Below are 20035 nucleotides of genomic sequence, written 5' to 3' on the forward strand. Positions count from 1 at the left end.
GGCCCCCTTCCTCCCGCCCCCACCTCTTTCCTACGGATGCTTCTGGAATACCCCTGACCCCGCCTGATCCCTCCCTCACCCACCCCAAAGGTATTTTTTATAACAGAGCTATGGCTTGTCTGAGCCTCGCGCCCTTTTCCTTTCCTTCTGAACCCGGCCTGACATCTGTCGTGATTCTCTGGTTGCGCACACTTTCCACCATCTTCTTCCTGCCCAAGCTCTGTCAGAGACAGGGAGATGGAACCCCCAAGACGTCATAGAGTTCGGAGTCTTTCTAGTCCTGGTGTAGCTGTGAGAGGGGTGTCCTCACAGCTCCCCACCCATCCTGCCCTCTTGTCCCACCCCTCCAGAACTATAGAAAATGCCCACCCGCCCACCTTGGGCTTCCCTCATAGCTCAGTTGATGAAGAATCCGCCTGCAATGTGGGAGACCCCGGTTTGATTCCTAGGTTGGGAAGATCCCCTGGAGAAAGGAAAAGCTACCCACTCCAGTATTCTGGTCTGGAGAATTCCTTGGACTGTATAGTCCAAGAGTTGGACACGACTAAGTGACTTTCACTTTCTTTTCACCCACCCACACACAAATGGCAATCTCTTCATGCTTATCTCCAGACAGAATGTGGCACTCTATTCTTTTTTTTTAAATAACTGAAGTATAATTAACTTACAACACTGCTGTTAGTTCCAGGTGCACAGCTTAATGATTTAATATCTCTGTAGGCTACAGAGTGGTCACCGGTGTGACCCTCTATCCTCCCATGCCAGCCCAGCCGCTGTCCCCCTCCCGTCTCCCACACCTTCTGCCTTGTCTACCACAGTCGCTGTCGTGGTGGCTTTTGACTTGTGTGACTCCTCTGGTCAGTCTTTCCTCATTTCTCCATCCCCATTCCCTCCACTGAAAGTGGGACCACTTGTAACTGAAGACATGGTGGCTCTGTGGCCTTTTCCTTCTTTCCTGGCACAGCTGGTTTCTCACTCCACGTTGAATACGTGAGCTGGGAATGAGGGTCCAAAAGAGAAATCCCTGTTGGTTCTTGAAAATTCTCTTCCCAGTCTCCTATCACTCCTCAGAGGGGCGGGGTTGACCTAAGCTGAATATCCACTTTGTTTTTGCCGATGGCTCCCTCCCCTCTGTTCCCTTTCCCAGAATATCCTGCAAGTTCTACTTCCCAGGCGCCCTGGGGGAGGGGCAGCCACTTTGGCTGGGTCCCCAGTGGCCACCTTGGAAACGTCAGCTGGTTATGGGACTATTCCATCTCCTTCCCCTCCGCCCAGATCTGCTCCCCCACCCCCATCCTCTCTGTGGGTTCTCTTAGCAAGTTATCAACTAATCATTAACTCCTCCCCTTTCTTCCGCATGCCAGCCTGAAAACTGCAGATACCTCCTCCTTTTAAGACTCTGAATTTCTTGGCTCCATCTCCTTCAGACCCCTTTGCCTTCTTAAACAACCCCATAGTGCCCATAGAATGTTAAATGAGGGACCTCCTGTGTTCTTGAGTTATAGAGGCATTTTAACTCTTTCTTCTCCCACGCCCTTCACTTCCCCATCTGTAATTTCCCCGTTCTCTTTTGATGCTGCAGCTTCCATACCCCACCCACGGGTGGACCTTTCCCTGTTTTTCTCTGGCTGGATCTGAGGCTCTTCCCTTTGGATCCCATTGTTTTCCTGCACTCCCCTCACCCAAGTGGTCTCTCTCTGCAGTTATTTAATGCCTGTGTCTGATCTACTGTAAAAAGAGGATAAAGTACAATAAAATGAGAGCAATTATATATATATATATATAAATATATATATCATACATGGAGCCCTGAGTGCAGGTTGTTCCTTTCTGAGCTTTTGGAGGAGCCCTGGGAAGGGGGTGAGGGGTGGATTGGGGTGATCTGAGGGATACCCAGCCCTTGGGAGGACCACTTCCCTGCTTTGATCTCTTCTGTCCAGTGTCCAAGCAACTACCTCCTAGATTGCTCCATCACCCATACTGTCTTTAGATCAATCACTCAATACAAGACAGGCAAGAAGCCTATGTCCTTTTCTACAGCTATACTTATAAAGTGCCTACTATGTGCATTCTAGGCATCGTGAAGATACACTTATGAAAGAGGCAGAGTTCCTGCCCCCAAGGAGCTCCCCAGTATAACAGGAGAGGGGAGGAGCACACGAGAAACTCTCAAACCAGGTAGACCTAAACGTATTTCCAGGAAAGAGAGAAAGCTGGTGAGGACAAAATTCAGAGTGGTCAACCACTCTCTGGGGGGTCGGTGGGGTGGTTCATAGGGAAAGTTTCTTAGAGGCTTAAAGGATGGGGTGGCTTTGGGGAGAGGCTAGCATCAGCAAATGCCCAGAGACAGACAAGGACAATTGACTGGAAGAAACAGATCTCAAAATAGAATGAACCATAGGATTCCAATTTTGTGTATAAAAAAAGCACACAAGCATAGAAAAAGGATGGATGAGTCTGTACAACAATATTTATTGTGGTATTTTGGGATGGGTTTAATTTTTATTTTCTTGGGGTTTATTTGTTTTTGTTTGCAATGAGTTGGCCTGGGTGTTTGCCTTGAAAAAACAGCTTTATTATTTCTGCATACACATATATATAGTTTTATCCTGAGTGCACAGTACACACACATGGATTGCTGGGTTTTGGTCATATAATGCACATTATACATATTATGTGTGTGTGTGTGTTAGTCACTCAATTGTGTTAAACTCTTTGTGATTCCATGGATTGTAGGCCACCAGGCTTCTCTGGAGTGGATACTGGAGTGGGTAGCCATTCCCTTTTCCAGGGGATCTTCCAGACCCAGGGATCGAACCTGGGTCTACCTGCATTGCAGGCAGATGCTTTATCGTCTGAGCCACCAGGGAAGCCCATACATATTATATTAGATATTATAGACAATTTTGTGCATTACACTTGTTCATTCAATTTCACCTGGCCTAGTAGAGTTCTAATTCATTTTTTTAAATGGCTGCATAATATTTTTTTTCTATTGGGTTGTTCTTGTTAATTTCTTAGAGCTTCTTGACAGTTGTAGATATAAACTGTTTTCTACATTGTAGATTTCCCCCAATCAATTGTTTGTCTCTTGTTTGTGGTGGCTTCTTTACTGTTAAAAAGTGATTTTTCTTTTTTTTTTTTCGGCCACACTGCGTGGCTTGTGGGATCTTGGTTCCCAGACTAGGGAGCAGGGATAGAACCTACCCCTCAGCAGTGAAAGCACGGAGTCTTCATAACTGGACTGCCAGGGAATTTCCAGAGGCTATACTCATATTTTGTAAAAATATTTTGGGCAGGATTTTATCTCATTTTAATTTTTACATATGCCTTAATTCCTTTGCCTATTTTTTTTTTTAAAAACAATACAACTAAAAATTTAATTAATTAATTTATTTTTGGCTTCACTTCTCAGCTTGAGGGATCATCCACGACCAGAGATTAAACCCTGGCTTCCTACATTGGAAGCTTGGAGTCCTAACCACTAGACTGCCAAGGAATTCCTGCACTTGGTCTATTTTGATTTCTTTTTGTGTGTGGTACAAATGAAGAGTCTGGTATTATTTTATTAGTGTGTCAGCTTCATTAAAATTCTTAATTTACTTACTCCCATTGATTCTTGGGTCAGGAAGATCTGGAGATGGGATGGGCTACCCACTCCAGTATTCTTGGGCTTCCCTAGTAGCTCAGATGGTAAAGAATCTGCCTGCAATGAAAGAGACCTGGGTTCAATCCCTGGGTTGGGAAGATCCCCTGGAGTGGGTTGGAGGGCATGGCAACCCACTCCAGTATTCTTGCCGGGAGAATCCCCATGGACAGAGGAGCCTGGTGGGCTATAGTCCAGGGGTTCGCGAAGAGTCACACTACTGAGCAACTAAACACATTGAACTGAAATACCAACTTTGGCTGTATAATACATTTTACTATATACTGAGCTCTTCTTCTGGATTCATTGCTGGCTTGTCTCTCACTCCGTATACCAAGCCATATTGATCTGATTCCAGTTGATTTTATAGTCTGTTTTCTGATATCTAGCAAGGCAAGCAAGCCCTCTGCCCATTCCTTTTTAAAAACAACTATTGGTTATTTGGGGGCACTTATTCTTCTCTATAAATTTATGACAAATATATCCAGTTCTCAAAAACAAAAGCCATCAAGACTTGTTGAGATTTTAATTGTAATTGCATTGTATCTTTATTTCAGGAGAACTGGTCTTTTTTATCAGATAGTAAGTTTTCCCATGTAAGAACAGGTTATCTTTTCCTTTTGTTTGGAGCTTGGTTTATGTCCTTAAATAAGGTTTTATAATTTTCTCCATATTGAGTCTGTGCCATTCTTTCATTTTTTTGTGTGATTCTTGTGAAACTTATCCTTAATTATTTTATTGCCATCTACTATCCATCTACCTTATTAAATTAGCTTAATTCCATCATCTATTATTAACTAAGAGGTCAGTTTTTAGGTACATAAACATAATCTTATGATCCAAAAAGCAAAAATATTTATTTTTTAACCAATGTTTTGTTTTCTTCATTTAAAAAAATCCTGTTGAGTGCTCTAAAACTGATGTTAGTGGGCATTCTTGCAGTGAAAGCAAGTCTTATGGTATAGTTCTAATTTAAATTGAAATGACCTTAGGGTTTAACCATTAGGATAATACCAGTATTCCATTACTATTGTTTTTTTGGCCAGGTAGAATGTGGGATCTTAATTCCCTGACCAGGGATCACACCCAAACCACTGGACCACTAGAAAGTTCCTCCATTACTATTTTTATTTTTTAAGGAATGGCTGCTGAAATTTAATCAAATTCCTTTCAGCATCTGTTGATATGATCATATTTTTATTCCTTAATTTATTAATACAATGAATTATGTTGACAGACTCTCTATTAAACCAATTTTATGCTCCTGGAATAAACCCTACTTGGTTATAATGTTAATATTCTTTTGATTAACCAATATATATTTTTTGATACTATTTAGAGATTTTGCATCTCTATAAATTAGTTTGCTTTTAATTTTTTAGTATCTTGATTAAGTTTTAATATTAATGAAATCACAAAAAATTTACATGAATTGGAGATTCCACTTTTCCTATGGTCTGGAATAGTTTATTTAAACATTGGATTAATTTGCTCTTATTCTTCCTTTTTTTTCAATCAAACTCTTGGGTTTTTATCTTTGTTTAAAGTGTATCTTTTTTTCCCCCCTTGAGTCCTGCTTTTGAATTTATTCTTTCAACCAACTTGGCTTTCTCTTTCAATAAGTTATATCTTTAATTTTTAGGATGCGTGCTAGCTTCCTTTTTCTTTTTCTAAATAAAGAAAACATCTATGGCTTTACATTTTCCTCATTGTACAACTTCTGCTGAGTGTTATAGATTTGGGAGCCCCTGTGTTCCTGAAATCAAGGAGATAAGTTTTAAAAATTATTCTAAAACTTAGCGGAACAGGACTTGGGCTCTTTGAATGTGAGGGCAGGGCCAAGTCTGCCACGGGTCGCCACAACATAGAACAATCCTGAGCACACAGTAAAGCATCAGTCAATGAATATCTGCTGGCTAGATTGTCAGGAGGGAATACAGCCAGAGGGAAGGAAGTGAGCAAGCAGGACCAGAGAGGTCAGGGACTCATTAGAAGTCACACAGCTTAGTAGAACTGGCCTGAAAATCCAGGACTAATAATTCTCAGACCAGTAACCTATCAGAACACAAAGGGATTGGCAGAGCAAGAAAGGCTCTGCTTTGTGAAGGAGTAGAGCAGAAACAAAAAGAGCTAAGGACACACTCTAGAGAAATGTGGGGTGTAGGGGGGGTGCAGGACACTGGTCAGAAAGAGGCTCAAGGTGACCTGACTACAGGAGTGAGGTGAGGAAATGAGTTTCAAGTGCTCTGATTTACCAAGGGCCTGGCTTGTGGGGAGAGATGGCAAAGTTAAAGATCTCTACAAGAAGTGGTTCTGGGTATCCTGGGGAGTGTTTGGCATTCTCCAGAAAGGAAGAAAAAGTGTGATTTCGAGGCCAGGGGGCTGGTGGCTTCACAGCTGTCTGGGATCCTCAGGGTAAGCCTGGGGATTCCCTCAGGGACTTTAAGTCAGGTTGAGGGAACAGTGGTCCCAGAAGCCCTTCTGGACCTTACTCTGCTCTCTCTGCCCCCAGGGAGGAGGCAGGATGAGCTGTGTCCCCAGTCTGGCCATCCTTCTAATGCTGGCTCAGGCAGCAGTGGTGGGTGTGGGGTGATGGGGAGAGCCTGCCCCCAGCCCCCCTCCCTGGGAGCTGGCAGCCCTAAGGAACAGAAGGGGTGGAGGGGGGTGCAGGGCTCCCCAGGCTCAACTTTCCTCCCTACCCCAAGAAGCCCTTTGAAAGGTTTTCCTGGCAGAGTTTAAAGCTTCCATTCATTCCGCTGGCTGGCATGAGGCCCGGGTGAGGGGACGCCGGGAAGGCCCCAGTCCCATGTCCCAGCCCTCACCTTAGCCGCCCCCACTTCCCGGGGACCCTGGTTGGCAGGCCTTCTCTCTCCTCACCATAGCACCCACTGTCCTTCCCCTTGAGAGCCCAGGTATCCTGCCCCTTTCCTGGGAGCAGATGGCCACCCCGGAGGCTCAGGCTTACTAAATCAGACATTTAAATCCTGTAATCCTTGGTGAGGCTGAGAGGGGGCAGCAGCCCAATCCTAGAAGCAGGAGCAGAGAACTTGTGCCAGCCCTGGCAGGAGGGGAGGGGGGACAGTTGGTTCCCAAGTTATGAATGGAGGCACCCCTTCCCTTATTGTCATGCAGCCTGCAGACTGACCCAGTCTCCAGGCTTTGTTCTCCTCCAGGAAACCAGGCACTGGCGCCGCCTGCCGCCACCCTCCCGCCAAAAAAAAGTGCTCCCTGAAGACTCAGGTGGCTGCTTCCCAAACTCACTCCCTTAATTCACCCCTGCACTGGCCCCAATCTCTCAAGACACACAGGTGGTAGCAAAGTTTTATTGTAAAATAAGAAATTGATATAAAAAATGGGATATAAAAAGGGAAGAGGAGGGGTGTGAGTGACACATGCAGATGTGCCCTGCAGAGCACAGAAGGAATCTGCGGAAGCATTTGGGGGAAATGGAACAGGTACTGGCAGATACAGCCGGGACAGAAGCCACTGGGATCCAGGATAAGGTGAGCTTTCCCCTTTGGCACTGAGGTTCACCAAGGGGTTATGATCTGGCAGGGCCAGAAGAGAAGGGACTTGGAGACTTCTTCCCTTTAACCAGCCATCCAGTCAGAAACTGTCAAATCATCCACCCAGGGGGACAAAGGACCAGCACCCATAAAAGGCACTAAGTCCCAGACATTATAGAATCAAATGATGGTTCTGGGGCCAGACATACATTATTTCATTAACCCTCACAACAAACTCCCCGTGAGGTAGGTTATGATTATCAGTTTTTTATAGATGTGAACAATGAAGTCAGGAGAAAATCGAACAACTTAAGATAGCTTCCCTGGCTAGTATGGCAGAGGACTGAGTTTTCCAACCCAGTGTATGGCTGGTTATAAGATGTTCCTCACATTCGGGAACAGCTTCTGACCTCTCCCGAACGCTGCTCACAGTAAAAACCTTGAAAGCTAAGCTGGAAAGCGCCAGCACCCCCCAGATCCCCAGAAAACCATGAGCACAGGTCTGCCTCTTTGGCAGAGCCGCAGGCTGAGCAGACGAAGAATCCCAGGGGGTTTCTAAGGCGCACCTGCACCAAGCAGAGGTCTAAGCACCTGAGTCTCAAAAAATGCCAGGGAAGGGGCGGGGGGTGAGGGTGGGGATGTCAACCGGTGACAGGAAGCAGAAGACATCAGTCTGAGTCAGGCCCTTCTCTCTTGAGCATTGGTTTTTTATGGCAGGAGGGAGAAGGCCCCTTCTTAGACTTCAGGTGGCTGTGAGAAGAAAGGGGAGGGGAGGAGATGACATCATCTGAGTGAGAAGCTCTGGGCCCCTCTTCCTGGACCTAAGCTTCGAAGGGCCTGAGGCAGGAGCAAGGAGAACTTATGTTAAAATGGTCACAGCCAAGGGCAGACATGCTGACTGAGTACCTTGGGGTACTTGTGGGTATAAGTCTCTTAATCTTCCCTTACCCCAGTTGACACATGAGGAAACTGAGCCCGGGAAGGGAAGTAACAAGGCCAACATGACTCTAGTACTTTGGAAGGCTGAGCATCTGACTCCAAGGCCTGATATCCCATAGTTATCAGGTCTCTATTTGAGACCCTAGCTCTGAGAGTCTAGGGTTTGCTAGAATAGGCAAAGAAACATCCATGCCCCGGACCCCCGGAGGCAGGAAAGTGGAGGAAGCCTAAAGAATGTCTGGGTAGGGTTGGGACCCAGCGGCAGGGTATCAGCTGTCTTTTACCTTGAAGGCAGGACCAGAATGGAATACCATGGCTTTCTAACACAGGAAAGCAGCAGATACGTGTGTGTGTGCACCCAGGCACTGGGGAAGACCTGCATCACTCACCTAGAATGAGCCCTGCTTTCCCCTGGTTCCCTTCCAGCCTGAGCATCCATCAGCTCCAAGGCCTCATTCAGCTCTCGGAACATCTCAAAGCGTTTACGCCCACGGATCTGTGGCAAGGAAAGAAGGGAACAAAGAAATATTAGGCAAAGTTGCTACAAGAACCAAGGGGCTTCTCCAGTAGCTCAGTGTTAAAGATTCCACCTGCCAATACAGGAGACATGGGTTCAATCCCTGGGTGGGGAAGATCCCCTAGAGAAGGGAATGGCAACCCATTCCAGTATTCTTGCCTAGGAAATCCCATGGACGAGGAGCCTGGTGGGCTACAGTCCATGGGGTTGCAAAAGTCGGACACGACTGAAGGACTTAACACCACAGCCACCATCACCACCGCCAATGAATCATGGCCATGGACAGAGGAAAGGATGACTAGAAAAAAACAGGCTTAACCTCACAACTGGAGAAGGCGATGGCACCCCACTCCAGTACTCTTGCCTGGAAAATCCCATGGACAGAGGAGCCTGGTAGGCTGAGGTCCATGGGATCTCGAAGAGTCGGACACGACTGAGCGACTTCCCTTTCACTTTTCACTTTCATGCATTGGAGAAGGAAATGGCAACTCACTCCAGTGTTCTTGCCTGGAGAATCCCAGGGACGGGGGAGCGTGGTGGGCTGCCGTCTATGGGGTCACACAGAGTCGGACACGACTGAAGTGACTTAGCAGCAGCAGCAGCAACCTCACATCTGCGACATTTATATTTTTTTCTTCCCTTACCCAACCCCAAGGAGTGGGGGTGAGAGACTGCACCTCTCTCTCCCCACCAGACTTGGTACCTGAAGAGTGAAATATTCTCCATCCAGTGGTTTCTTCTTTTGCTGTGGAGAGGAGCTGGTGCTGCTGGGCAGTGCTGGGAAAGAGGCAAGGAAAGGTGAGAAAAGAGTGAATTGGGGGCAGAACTGCACCCTCGCTGCCTCTTCTACCTCCTGCTCACCTCGCTTAGTGCTCCCAGGGGGTGGCTCGGGGCAAGACTGCCCCTTCTTGCGAAAATTTTCTTCCTCAGTGCGGCGGTCTCTCCCAGGACAAGCACAGACACGGACCTCAAAGCTGTTCCGTCCCAGCAGGTTACCACTACCAGGGTAGGAAGAGGGAAGCAGGAGGCAATCAGGAAGGGGGACCTTGTCTCTGTGTTCTCCTGTGAACCAGGTCCCACCTACTCCCAACCACCTCCATCCCAAGGGGAGCCTGAGCGCCAGCTCCAGATTGAGAAGACCCCAGCAAGAGAGGTCCCAAAGCCGGAGAAAGGAGGAAGAGAGCAGCAGAGAAGTCCACAAAGGGAATGCAGCGAGAGGGAACGATGGCTGGTAGCGTGAGAGAATGTGGTGAGGGGCGGGGCCCCGGGGACAGGCAGGCGGGGGTGAGGGAAGCTAGCGTGGAGGGTGGTGTGCGGTCCCTACCGAGAGTCTTCCAGTGTGATGATGGTGAGGATGGGCCGCCGGTTCATGCCCCCCATGCAGGAGCTGTTACACATGAAGTTGTAGTGGATGGTGGTGCACTCAGACTCGATCTGGGAGAGAGCACAGGCCCAGCGTGAGGCTACCCAGCCCCGCGGAGGCGCTAGGCCTCCGTGAGCCTGCTTCCTCAGCTGTGGAATGGTGAGAACCCATCTGCTCTGAGCACCCCACAGGCCGTGGGAGGTCAAGTAAGAAGGACAAAGCCCCCTCCCTCCCACCTAGGGTGGTCACGGACAAACCCCCTCCCCCTGGAGACCTCAGTTGCCAAACCGGACCTCGGGGGACTCATAGGGCACCACCACACTGTGTCTAAAGGTGTTCCGGTCGTCCAAATACTCCGCGCGTAAATTCCCTTCCACCCGGATAAGGTGCTGAGGCGGGGCCAGACCTGAGAGCAATCAGGGAGGGATTAGAACTTGGGGGCTCCGGGTGCCAGGCCGGTCCCATCCACAGCCCCCACCGCTCACCATCGCTATAGTCAGAGGAGCGCTCATGGTGGGGACAGCGCCTCACAACCTCCGTCATGTGCTCCAGCTTCTTGTAGATGGCCATGGCGCGGACGCGGGTGCCGGGTGGGGGAGGTGAGTCGACCCATAGCTGCACTGGGCAGGTCTTGGCCAGCTGGCAGAACAGCTTGTTGAGGGAAGGGGAATACTGGAGAAGGAGGAAGAACGAACGGAGGGGTCAGGGGACAAGTACCCAAGGGTCGAATGTACAAGCACCGAGTACCGACTGGAAGCCGGGTCCTGTGAGTGGAGGGTAGCTAGATATGGCAGGGTCGGGGGTGGGGTGGTCCACATCCCAGAAGTGTACTTCTAATAGCTACAGAATGAATAAGAGTGAAGAAAAAAGGAAAAAAGAAATGGCCTCATGACAGATACTGAGAATGTGACGGTAAGGATGAAAACCCAAGGGCCAAGGGGGAAAATGCAACCTTGGGATGGAGTCAAAGGTTACAAACTAACTAGGTAAGATCTAAAAAGACTGACAAAAAGGCAAAGGCTGAAGTGGAACCCCAAACTTCTGAACAGAAAACCCCTAGGCTGTATGGCCAGGCACTGATAGGGAAGCCGGCTCCCCAGGGCCACTGACCGTGCAGGTCACAGACTTGGCTGTTCCAGAATGCAGGAACCCGAGACGGAAACCGTAGTTGCCAGGGTAGGTCTTCTGGGAGGGGACAAAGGACGACAGGGGCCAGGAGGTGGCTGGTGGCAGGGCAGCTTGGGCAGGAGGCTCTGGCATTTGGGGTGCTTCATTCGGACATTCAACCAGCCAGGTGGCAACATCTTCTGAGTACGGGAGCAGGTCATCCACGGGCGTGGAGAGCTCAGAGGACTACAGATGGGAGGAGTGCATCAGAAGGCCCGGTTCCCACCCTCTGGACCCGCAGCCCCAGGCCCCCTGTGCCCCAGGCCTTACCAGAAGGTTGTTTTCAGGAAGTCTGAAAGAAAGAAGCAGAAAGTCAGGAGTGGCTTTTGTTTCTCCCAGGCCTCTACTAGGGGGCTGGGGACCGTGGTGGGGCAAGGTTATTGGAGTCTGAGCAGTAAACCTGCCCTCCCTCCAGACCTCCACTCACAGGTTCCACAAGTCTGAAAATGTCTCCTGACTCAGAGGGGGCTCCACACCGAGTTCTGCCTGCGATTCTTCCATTGTAGCTCCCTGGAAGGTTGTGTGGCCGCTGGAGGGAGAAAAGTGAGGATCCAGCCTGAGACACACCCAACCCTGGGTCACCCAGCCCAGAGCCAGGAGGGACCCCCTCCGCCCACAGCACACCTGGAAGCTGAGGATCTGCTGGGGGGTAGAGGAGGCGCCTGCCCCACCCCTCAGCAGTCTTATCACACACTTCCTCGAGGGATAAAGGCAACCAGAGAGGGACTTCCAACCTTTCCACCACTGAATCCACAAGCCTTCCTCAGTGTATATGTATTTCTGCCCTCCTTTGCAGTAATATGGAGAAAGAAATGGCAACCCACTCCAGTATTCTTGCCTAGAGAATCCCATGGATGGAGGAGCTTGGTGGGCTACAGTCCACGGGGTGCAAAGAGTCGGACACGACTGAGCAATTTCACTTCACTTTGCAGTAATAAGGATGAAGTAACTCTCGACTCATTTCCTCTGCCCCCATCCCTCTACCTGCTCCCCTGGGATGGTTCCTCACCCTGGCTTACAAATCCCTCAGGGCCCAACCCCTGCCCACCTCTCTGACCTCACCTCTTAGCACCCTCTTCCTTTTCTGGCTTCCCTGGTGGCTCAGATGGTAAAGCATCTGCCTGCAATGCGGGAGACCCGGGTTCGACTGCTGGGTGGGGAAGATCCCCTGGAGAAGGAAATGGCAACCCACTCCAGTATTCTTGCTTGGAAAATCCCATGGACAGAAGAGCCTGGTAGGTTATGGTCCATGGGGTCGCAAAGAGTCGGACACAACTGAGTGACTTCACTTTCCTTTTCTGATGCTTATCAGATACTCCCAGTTCACTGAACTGGGGACCCTGGGCCCTGCATCGCTACAGGGTAACCTCCTTCTCACCGACCTCATCATGAACGTCGCACCTTAGCAGGGATGTTTCCCTGGACTTCTCCATCACAGCCAGCCAGCCAAACCCTGTCACCTTATTTTAATTCAGGTCACTCTATTTTAATTCTTGTGGTAATTACACTATGTTACCTTTCCCTGCTCATTTTGCCTGTTTCCCCTATTGGAATATAAATGTCTTCAGGGTAGGGAAGTTGTCTTGCTCACCAGTTACTAGCATAATGGCTTGCACCTGGTTGGGCTCAATAACTGTGGTGAATAAGTGAATCCTCATACCCAGGCTGTAATCTGATTGTGAGCAGTCAAAGGAGCAAAGGGGACAGGGGGGTGGCTGCGGCCTGGGCCAGGGCCCTGTCACCACCATCTCATCTCCCAGGCTAGCTTTCAAATAGTTTCAACATGCCATCTTTCTTGATGCCAAATTTGTCATCAGCTTTGCTCAGAACCATGCCACTGATGAGAGTCCATGTTCACTACACTTTTCCTCTGTGTCCATGGTAATGACAACCCCTTCCAAGCAAGCAGCTCTTGTGGGCTTCTCTGGTGGCTCAGATGGTAAAGAATCTGCCTACAAAGTGGGAGACCTGGGTTCAATCCCTGGGTTGTGAAGATCCCTTGGAGGAGGACATGGCAACCCACTCCAGTATTCTTGCCAGGAGAATCCCCATGGACAGAGGAGCCTGACGGGCTATAGTCCATGGGGTCGCAATGAGTCAGATATGACTGAGCGACTAAGCACACACACCACAAAGGTTCACCTGCACCTTTCTGTTGATATAGGGTCTGCGTACTTATGTAGAGTGTGCAAAATCGTTTCACATGGGGTATCTTGTGGTTGTTCAGTTGTGTCTGACTCTTTGAGACTTCATGAACTGCTGCACACCAGGTTTCCCTGTCCTTTATTATCTCCTGGAGTTGGGTTATCTTACTTGTCTGGATAACCACACCTGCCTCTTGACAGGTGAGAACGTCTTAGAGAGGTTAAGTGATCTCCCCACAATACATATAGGTGAGTGAACGAGCTTTTATGAAAAATGACTGTTTGAAGGTCTAGGATTAAGATGCTTACTTCATTATAGACTACCCTGCAGAGCTGTTTTTCGTAATCAGTTAAGTCTAGAGGAGATTTTCGCTGATGAAAGTCCGTCACCTGAGAGGCTAGCAAAGGGCCACTTATAGCTCCCAAAGCTGATGGGGGATGGACTCTGAATGTGCCTGGAGGAAGGCAAGAGGGAACAGCAGTGGGATGCCAAACATTTGCCTCGGGGTTAGGGTTAGGGTTAGGGTTTCCCCTAGATCGATGATCAAAATAACTTTTGAGACTTTTATGGAAGGGAAGCTGTTTATGTAGAGATGGGGCGCAGAAGTCAAAAGCCCTGGATTTGATGCTGTATCATCAGTTAAATTTGCTGCATGACCGCACTCATCTTAAATCTCCCAGGGCAAATATGGCAGAGCATGGGCTCTGGGGGCAGACAGGCTAGGCCTGTATCCCGAGCCACCGTCTAATAACTGTTTAACTTTGGGAGGTTGCTAATCCTCTCTGTGCTTCCCTGTCCTTTGCTATAAAATAGTATCCCACTGATTATGGGAAATATGAGAGCTCAATAAATGCTTCTCTTTATATGGTTATCCCAATTTTACTTGTTCTATATTATTGCTGGAGAGAGCTTTGTGACTGGGAGCGGGTGGGGCTTTTATGGTCCTGCTGGGATCTTCGCTAGTTCATCCCCTTCAGGCAACTGTGTTCAGTAAACAGGTTGGGAGGGGCTGTTCTGGGAGGGTGGGCCAAGGTCTCAGTCCCACAGGGAGAGGGACAGCCCTGTGGACCTAGGAGGTCTCCCTCTCTCAGTCCTTGGTAGCAACTGAATTCTCATTTTCTTTCTCTAGGAAACCTCTTCAGAGCACGTACTTCCCATGGGTGTGAACATCAGGGGTTCATAATACTGAACTGTCAGAGGCTGAACCAGACCCTCCGGATGGCTGGGGAGGTGGAGCCTTTCCAAAGCAGCCCCCTGGGAAGGCAGTAAACTCAGCTGGGACTTAAAGGAGAGGCAGGCCGATCACTATCCTAACGATGGCTGCTGTTTATATAGACCTTACCGGATCCACTGCTTTCAGTGGCTTATCTCAGTAATCCTCTCAAAAAGCAAGTAAGGTAGGTACTATCATCAGAGGAGAGAACAAAGTTAAAGGAATTACCCAGGCTCAGAAAGCTCTCCAGGGTCAGGGCCAGGGATTTGAACACAGGCTGTCTGAAGCCACACTCAAGCTCTAAATAATTATGCTCTGGGTTCTCCCAGGGCCTGATGTTTGGGAAAAAAAAACAAAAACAAAAAACTTTTTGTTGGCTGGAAGCTGTGTAATTGAAAAAAAGTGATTCTCGGAAGAAATAAGGGAGCATCTGGTAAAACTGAAAACCATACCTCTTACTACTTAGCAAAACCATTTCTTGGTGGACAGCCTAGAAAAATGATTGCAAGGGGGCAATAGAAGTCTTGCATAAAATGTTCATGACATTGTTTTTCCTAGCGGCCGGTGACAGGAAACAACCTTGGTATCCATCAATAAGGAACAGGTAAATGAAATGCGGTGTATTCATTACAGTGGTTTAGGGAAATGAATTTTATGTGTATAAAACCCTGGTCCTTTCCCCCAAGAGTAACCTGTTACAGTTCAGAAACATACTGGGTGAAAATACGATTTGCAAGAAAAAACAAAACACAGTAATTTAGTCTATGGAAATCAAACACATAAAATGATTATTTATTGCTTATAAATATATGTATAAAAGCATGAAAGGCAAGAAGACTACAAATTCACAAAATCTTTAACAGTGATGATATTCTCAGGGAGAGGGGATGTATGCTTAGGGTATTGGGGGTAGTAGAGTCAAGGGGTTTTAGTTTTTCTTCCCCCTTTGGCTGTGCCTTGAAGCTTGTGGGATCTTGGTTACCCAACCTGGGACTGAACCTGGGCCCTGGAAGTGAAATAGTCAGGGAATTCCCGGTTTTAGCTTTATTAACAAAGAAAAAAATTTTAAAGGTGGTATCTATACATTGCTTGTGTAATTAAAATAACATAGAGACAAAAATAAGACAAAATGTTGTTAAAAATTATTTGGTGGGAATGTGTTGTTACTCTTGTACTCTGTACTTTTCCAAAATAAAAATATCAAGGGAAAAAAAAAAGGAAATTATGGATATTTGAATCAGATTAAAAAAGGTAAACAGAATAATGTCCTCTCAAGTACCCATCACTTAGCTTCAAGAATAATCAAGCATTTTGCCTTTATCATCTCACCTGTACCTCTAGTCACTCCCCACAACCCCACAAATGTTTTTGAGGTGAAACTTACATAGGTTGAAATTGCATCATACTATTTTGATCACAAAATTTGACAAACTTTGATAAAGCTCTGTAATCTACCCATACCAAGACAAAGATACTGTGTTCTCTTCTGAAAGTTTTATGTGTAGGTTTATTAACCATGTCAAATTTACTGTTGTGCATGGTGAGAGGTGGGGGCCAAAATCCATTTTTCTGCTCCAGTTGTTTCAGCACCATTTGTTGAGACTTTCCTCTGCCCACTGATTCACTCTGGTACCTTCACAGAAAATCATTTGACTACATTTATGTGTCTTTTCCCAGACTCTATTCATTGATTGTTGTTCTACTGTAACTTTATTATTTTTTTAAGTTTTATTATTGGAGTACTGGGGCTTCCCAGGTGACACCAGGGGTAAAAAATCTGCCAGTGCAAGAGACACAAGAAATGTGGGTTCAATCCATGGGTTGGGAAGATCCCTTGGAGGAGGAAATGGCAACCCACTTGAGTCTTGCCTGGAAAATGAGGACAGAGGAGCCTGGGAGGCTCGAGTCCATAGAGTCACAAAGAGTTGGGACACAACTGACCATACATATATTGGAGTATAATTGCTTTACAATGTTGTGTTAGTTTCTGTTGTACAACCAAGTCCTACTTAACTTTACAGTAATCTTGAAATCAGGTATTTTAAGGCCTCCAACTTGTACCAATGTTTTGTTTCAGAATCAGCTTGTCAATTTCTACATTTTTTAAAAATCATTGAGTTAAATATTGCTGAAGAGTACTGACACCTTAACACCACTGAGTGTTCCAATTCATGAATATGCTAAAATTTCCTTAAATTCTCTCAGCAGTATTTTGTAGTTTTCTATATAGAGCTTTTGTCCATTTTTTGTTAAATTTATCCCTGAGTATGACATGCTTTTCACCATGGCTTCCCAGGTGGCTCAGTGGTAAAGAATCCGCCTGCCAATGCAAGAGACACAGGTTTGATCCCTGGGTCAGGAAGATCCTTTGGAAAAGGAAATGGCAACCCACTGCAGTATCCTTGCTTGGAAAAACCCATGGACAGAGGAGCCTGGTGGGCTACAGTCCAAGGGGTTGCAAAGACTCAGACATGACTTAACACATGTCAGGTTTTTGAGTTTAGATTCAAGGTTGCTATTATATAAAAATACAATGTATGCATATTGCCTTTGAAAGTTGTAACTTGCCTTTAGTTTTAGCTTTCATTTGTTCTCATTGTGTGAAAATGAATAATGAATTTTCTATTAGGACTTTTGGTATACAGTCATACCATCTGTGAATAAAGCCATTTTATTTCTTCTTTTCCAACGGTTATGTATATATTAACAGCATTAGGCTGGCCTTATAAAATGAGTTGGGCAATGTTACTGCCTCTCCATTCTGAAAGAGTTTATGTGAGATTGGTATTGTTTCTTTCTCAACTTTTTGAATTGAAGAACAAAGGAGACAGATAGGAAATAGCACTCAGACCCAAATGCTAACAATAACTGCATTAAATGTAAATAGACCAAACAGTCCAATTAAAGCAGTTCAGTGGGGGAAGGAAGGCTATTTCAATAAGTGGAGCTAGAACAACTAGCTATCCATAAGAAAAAATAAAACAGAACCTTGAACTCACAACATGAAAAAAATTATTCCTTGACTAATAAATTATGGCTCACAGACTTGTGTTAAATCTAAAACTACAAAGATTCTCAAAGAAAATATATGAGAAACTATAAGAAAATATCTTCATGACCTTGGGGTAAGATCTCCTAAACAGGTCAAAGCAATCACTGAAAAAAAAAATCAATCTTCTGTTCCTTGTAAGAGTTGTTAGACAAGCAAGAGGTCAGGAGAAAACACACGTATCTGACAAAGGATACACATTATTGCTATCCAGAATATAAATGACTCCAACACCTCAAAGACACAAAAAAGCAAATGAACCAATTTTTAAAATGGGGAAAACACTTGAACAGTCTCTTAATATCTGACACAGAAATGGCCAGTAAGCACATACAAACTGTTGGAACATACTTAATTGCAAAATAAAACCCACATTGATATGGCACATTAGAAAGCCTGACAAATCAAATCCTGAGACAGGATCTATCTTGCTGGTGGGAATATAAAACAGTACAACCACTTTGAATAACTAGAACTTTTTAATGTAATTAAAAAATACAAATAAACACCTCACTCTATGACCAAGCAATTCCACTCCTAAGTATCCAAAAGCATAAAAACATGACTACAAAAATAATTTTAAGAATGTTAATAGCAGCTTTATTCAAAATAGTCTTAAATGGGAAGCCACTCAAAGGCCATCAAAAGGAGAATGGATAAACAATCAATGGTTTATTTATTCAGTGGAATATACTAAAATATAAAGAAACAAAGTATTGATACGCTGATACATGCAATAAAATGGGTGAATTTCACAGACGGAAAGAAGCCCGACACAAAGGAGCACAAACTGTATGATTCCATTTATAAGAAGTTCTCCAACAGGCAAAATAAATCCACGGTAACACAAATCAAAGGCGGTGGCTGTAAATGCTACTCCTAACACAGAAAAAAGCACGTAAGTACCGCGCAGTGTCATGTTCGTAGCAGGTGCGTGGTAGGTGACCGCGCCCTAAATTATGAAGATGCCGGGAAAATTGGTACGGGTAGAAATCCTAGGCCCGGTCCGCCGCCTCCGGCGGGCAGAACCAGTCGAGACCGAAAGGCAGCTTCGAAGACCTCGGCCCCGCCCCTCTCCAAGCCCCGCCCCTTCCGCTTCACGACGTTCACTCTGCGTCCGAGAAAGGAATGGTTCAGCCCAAAGCTAGATACAGAAGTTGTTTCTCCGCCGCAGAAAACGACCCATCGTTAGTCTTCTATCGTTTAATTCTCAAATGTATCCATTCTCGAAATACCCAGGGTCTGCCCTCTGACACTAAAAAAACAAAAACAAAAAAAAACCCAAACCGTCCACGCAATGGTAGCGTCCGCCTGGGTAGCGGTCGATCGGGATGGAGCACACCATTCAAAGAGGGGGAGGGATTGAGGTTTGCATCAAAAATACCTCTTCCTTTCCAAAAGCGGTAGCTAACCAGGCTAGGAGGGGGGAGGGAAAAAGTAGAGGGGTTAGCAGCCTCCTTTCACAAGTAATGAGGACCAGTATAAAAGACCTTTTCTCTTTCTACTTCCCTCACGTCGGGTGAATAGTGGGCTGCTCCGAAAAAAAGAAACCGGAAATGCTCCGGCAGTGGTAGAAATGTAAATGTAGAGCCAAACAATAATAGGGCCTCTGAGGCCGGGCTAGTACTGCAGGGCTTCGCGGGCAAAACTCTGGTTTAGCAAGCCCCCCCTTCCACGACTGACAGCCTTTAACCGGATTTTCTCCATCTAGCGGAGCTGAGAGCCAGTGGGAAAGATTACTCCAGGAAGGACAAAGGTCCGGAAGTTATGGGACCTTAGCAGCTTGGACTTTCCGGATCACCCAGAACCACTTCGGAACGGAGCCCGAGGTTCCACTGGGATGCTGCACGTTCTAAAATCCTGAGCCATGAATCCCCGAAGTTTCGAGATCCGAAAGTCGACCCTGATGCTTTGTGCATCTTATTTCACACACCCTGGGATGGAGTTAGTGGTGGTGGGGAAGAACCCCTTGGGCCGGCTCAAGGTTCCCCAAAGCCCCACTCCCCCGCCCAAGTGTTCACCTTCGAGTTCGGCTGGTCTTAACATCCCAATCATCTACACTCGGGCCTCCTAACATTGCATTCCTGTTGGTGCCGCTAACCAAGACCCCCGCCCTCCCTGCCGCTAATCGTTAACCCCCCAGTTACCGCCCCCCCCAGCCCTTTATACCCCCGAACTGAAAATACAAGGAGCCAAGAGCCCGTGACTCATAGAGGACTCATCAGTCTCAGTCAAGAGCTTACCCGAAGCTCAGGGGAGGGTGTCACCGTCCTGGGATGCACGCTCCGAGGTCGGACGCTAGATGACCCCGGAGACCAGCGGCCACTGCGGCCAGGATGGTGGCTCTGGACTTTTGAAGAGCTCAAAACTTTTAGCGCCAGTCCGGAGCACGTGGGAGGGGAAAATCCCAATCCCAGCAACCCTCGCGAGGCTCCTGGCACAAAGCTGGATAGTCGCCATGACAAGTAAGGGCAAGCAATTCCCCTGCGG

General features: G+C 46.9%; 1 protein-coding gene across 1 annotated transcript; it reads right to left on the reverse strand.

The window, feature by feature from the left end:
• Positions 1 to 7013: 7013 nt before the first annotated feature.
• On the reverse strand, positions 7014 to 19908 carry TP53 (tumor protein p53). The gene is made up of 11 exons (XM_068976842.1): positions 19789 to 19908; positions 11566 to 11667; positions 11409 to 11430; positions 11082 to 11324; positions 10457 to 10643; positions 10265 to 10377; positions 9933 to 10042; positions 9470 to 9606; positions 9312 to 9385; positions 8481 to 8587; positions 7014 to 7902 (listed from the first exon to the last, which is right to left on the reverse strand). Exons 2-11 carry the CDS (start codon positions 11637 to 11639, stop codon positions 7821 to 7823), a joined length of 1149 nt encoding a protein of 382 aa, XP_068832943.1. The 5' UTR covers positions 11640 to 11667; positions 19789 to 19908; the 3' UTR covers positions 7014 to 7820.
• Positions 19909 to 20035: the final 127 nt, after the last annotated feature.

This window comes from Capricornis sumatraensis, chromosome 8 (assembly GCF_032405125.1).
Source record: "Capricornis sumatraensis isolate serow.1 chromosome 8, serow.2, whole genome shotgun sequence".
Taxonomy (NCBI): Eukaryota; Metazoa; Chordata; class Mammalia; order Artiodactyla; family Bovidae; genus Capricornis; species Capricornis sumatraensis.

Coding starts and splice junctions, on each gene's coding strand:
- TP53 (XM_068976842.1), bottom strand. CDS start 11,639: ATGGAAGAATCGCAGGCAGAACTCGGTGTGGAGCCCCCTCTGAGTCAG. Junction 9,386..9,469: donor CCCTGGGAGCACTAAGCGAG/GTGAGCAGGAGG, acceptor CCTCTTTCCCAG/CACTGCCCAGCAGCACCAGC. Junction 8,588..9,311: donor GAGAATATTTCACTCTTCAG/GTACCAAGTCTG, acceptor TCCTTGCCACAG/ATCCGTGGGCGTAAACGCTT.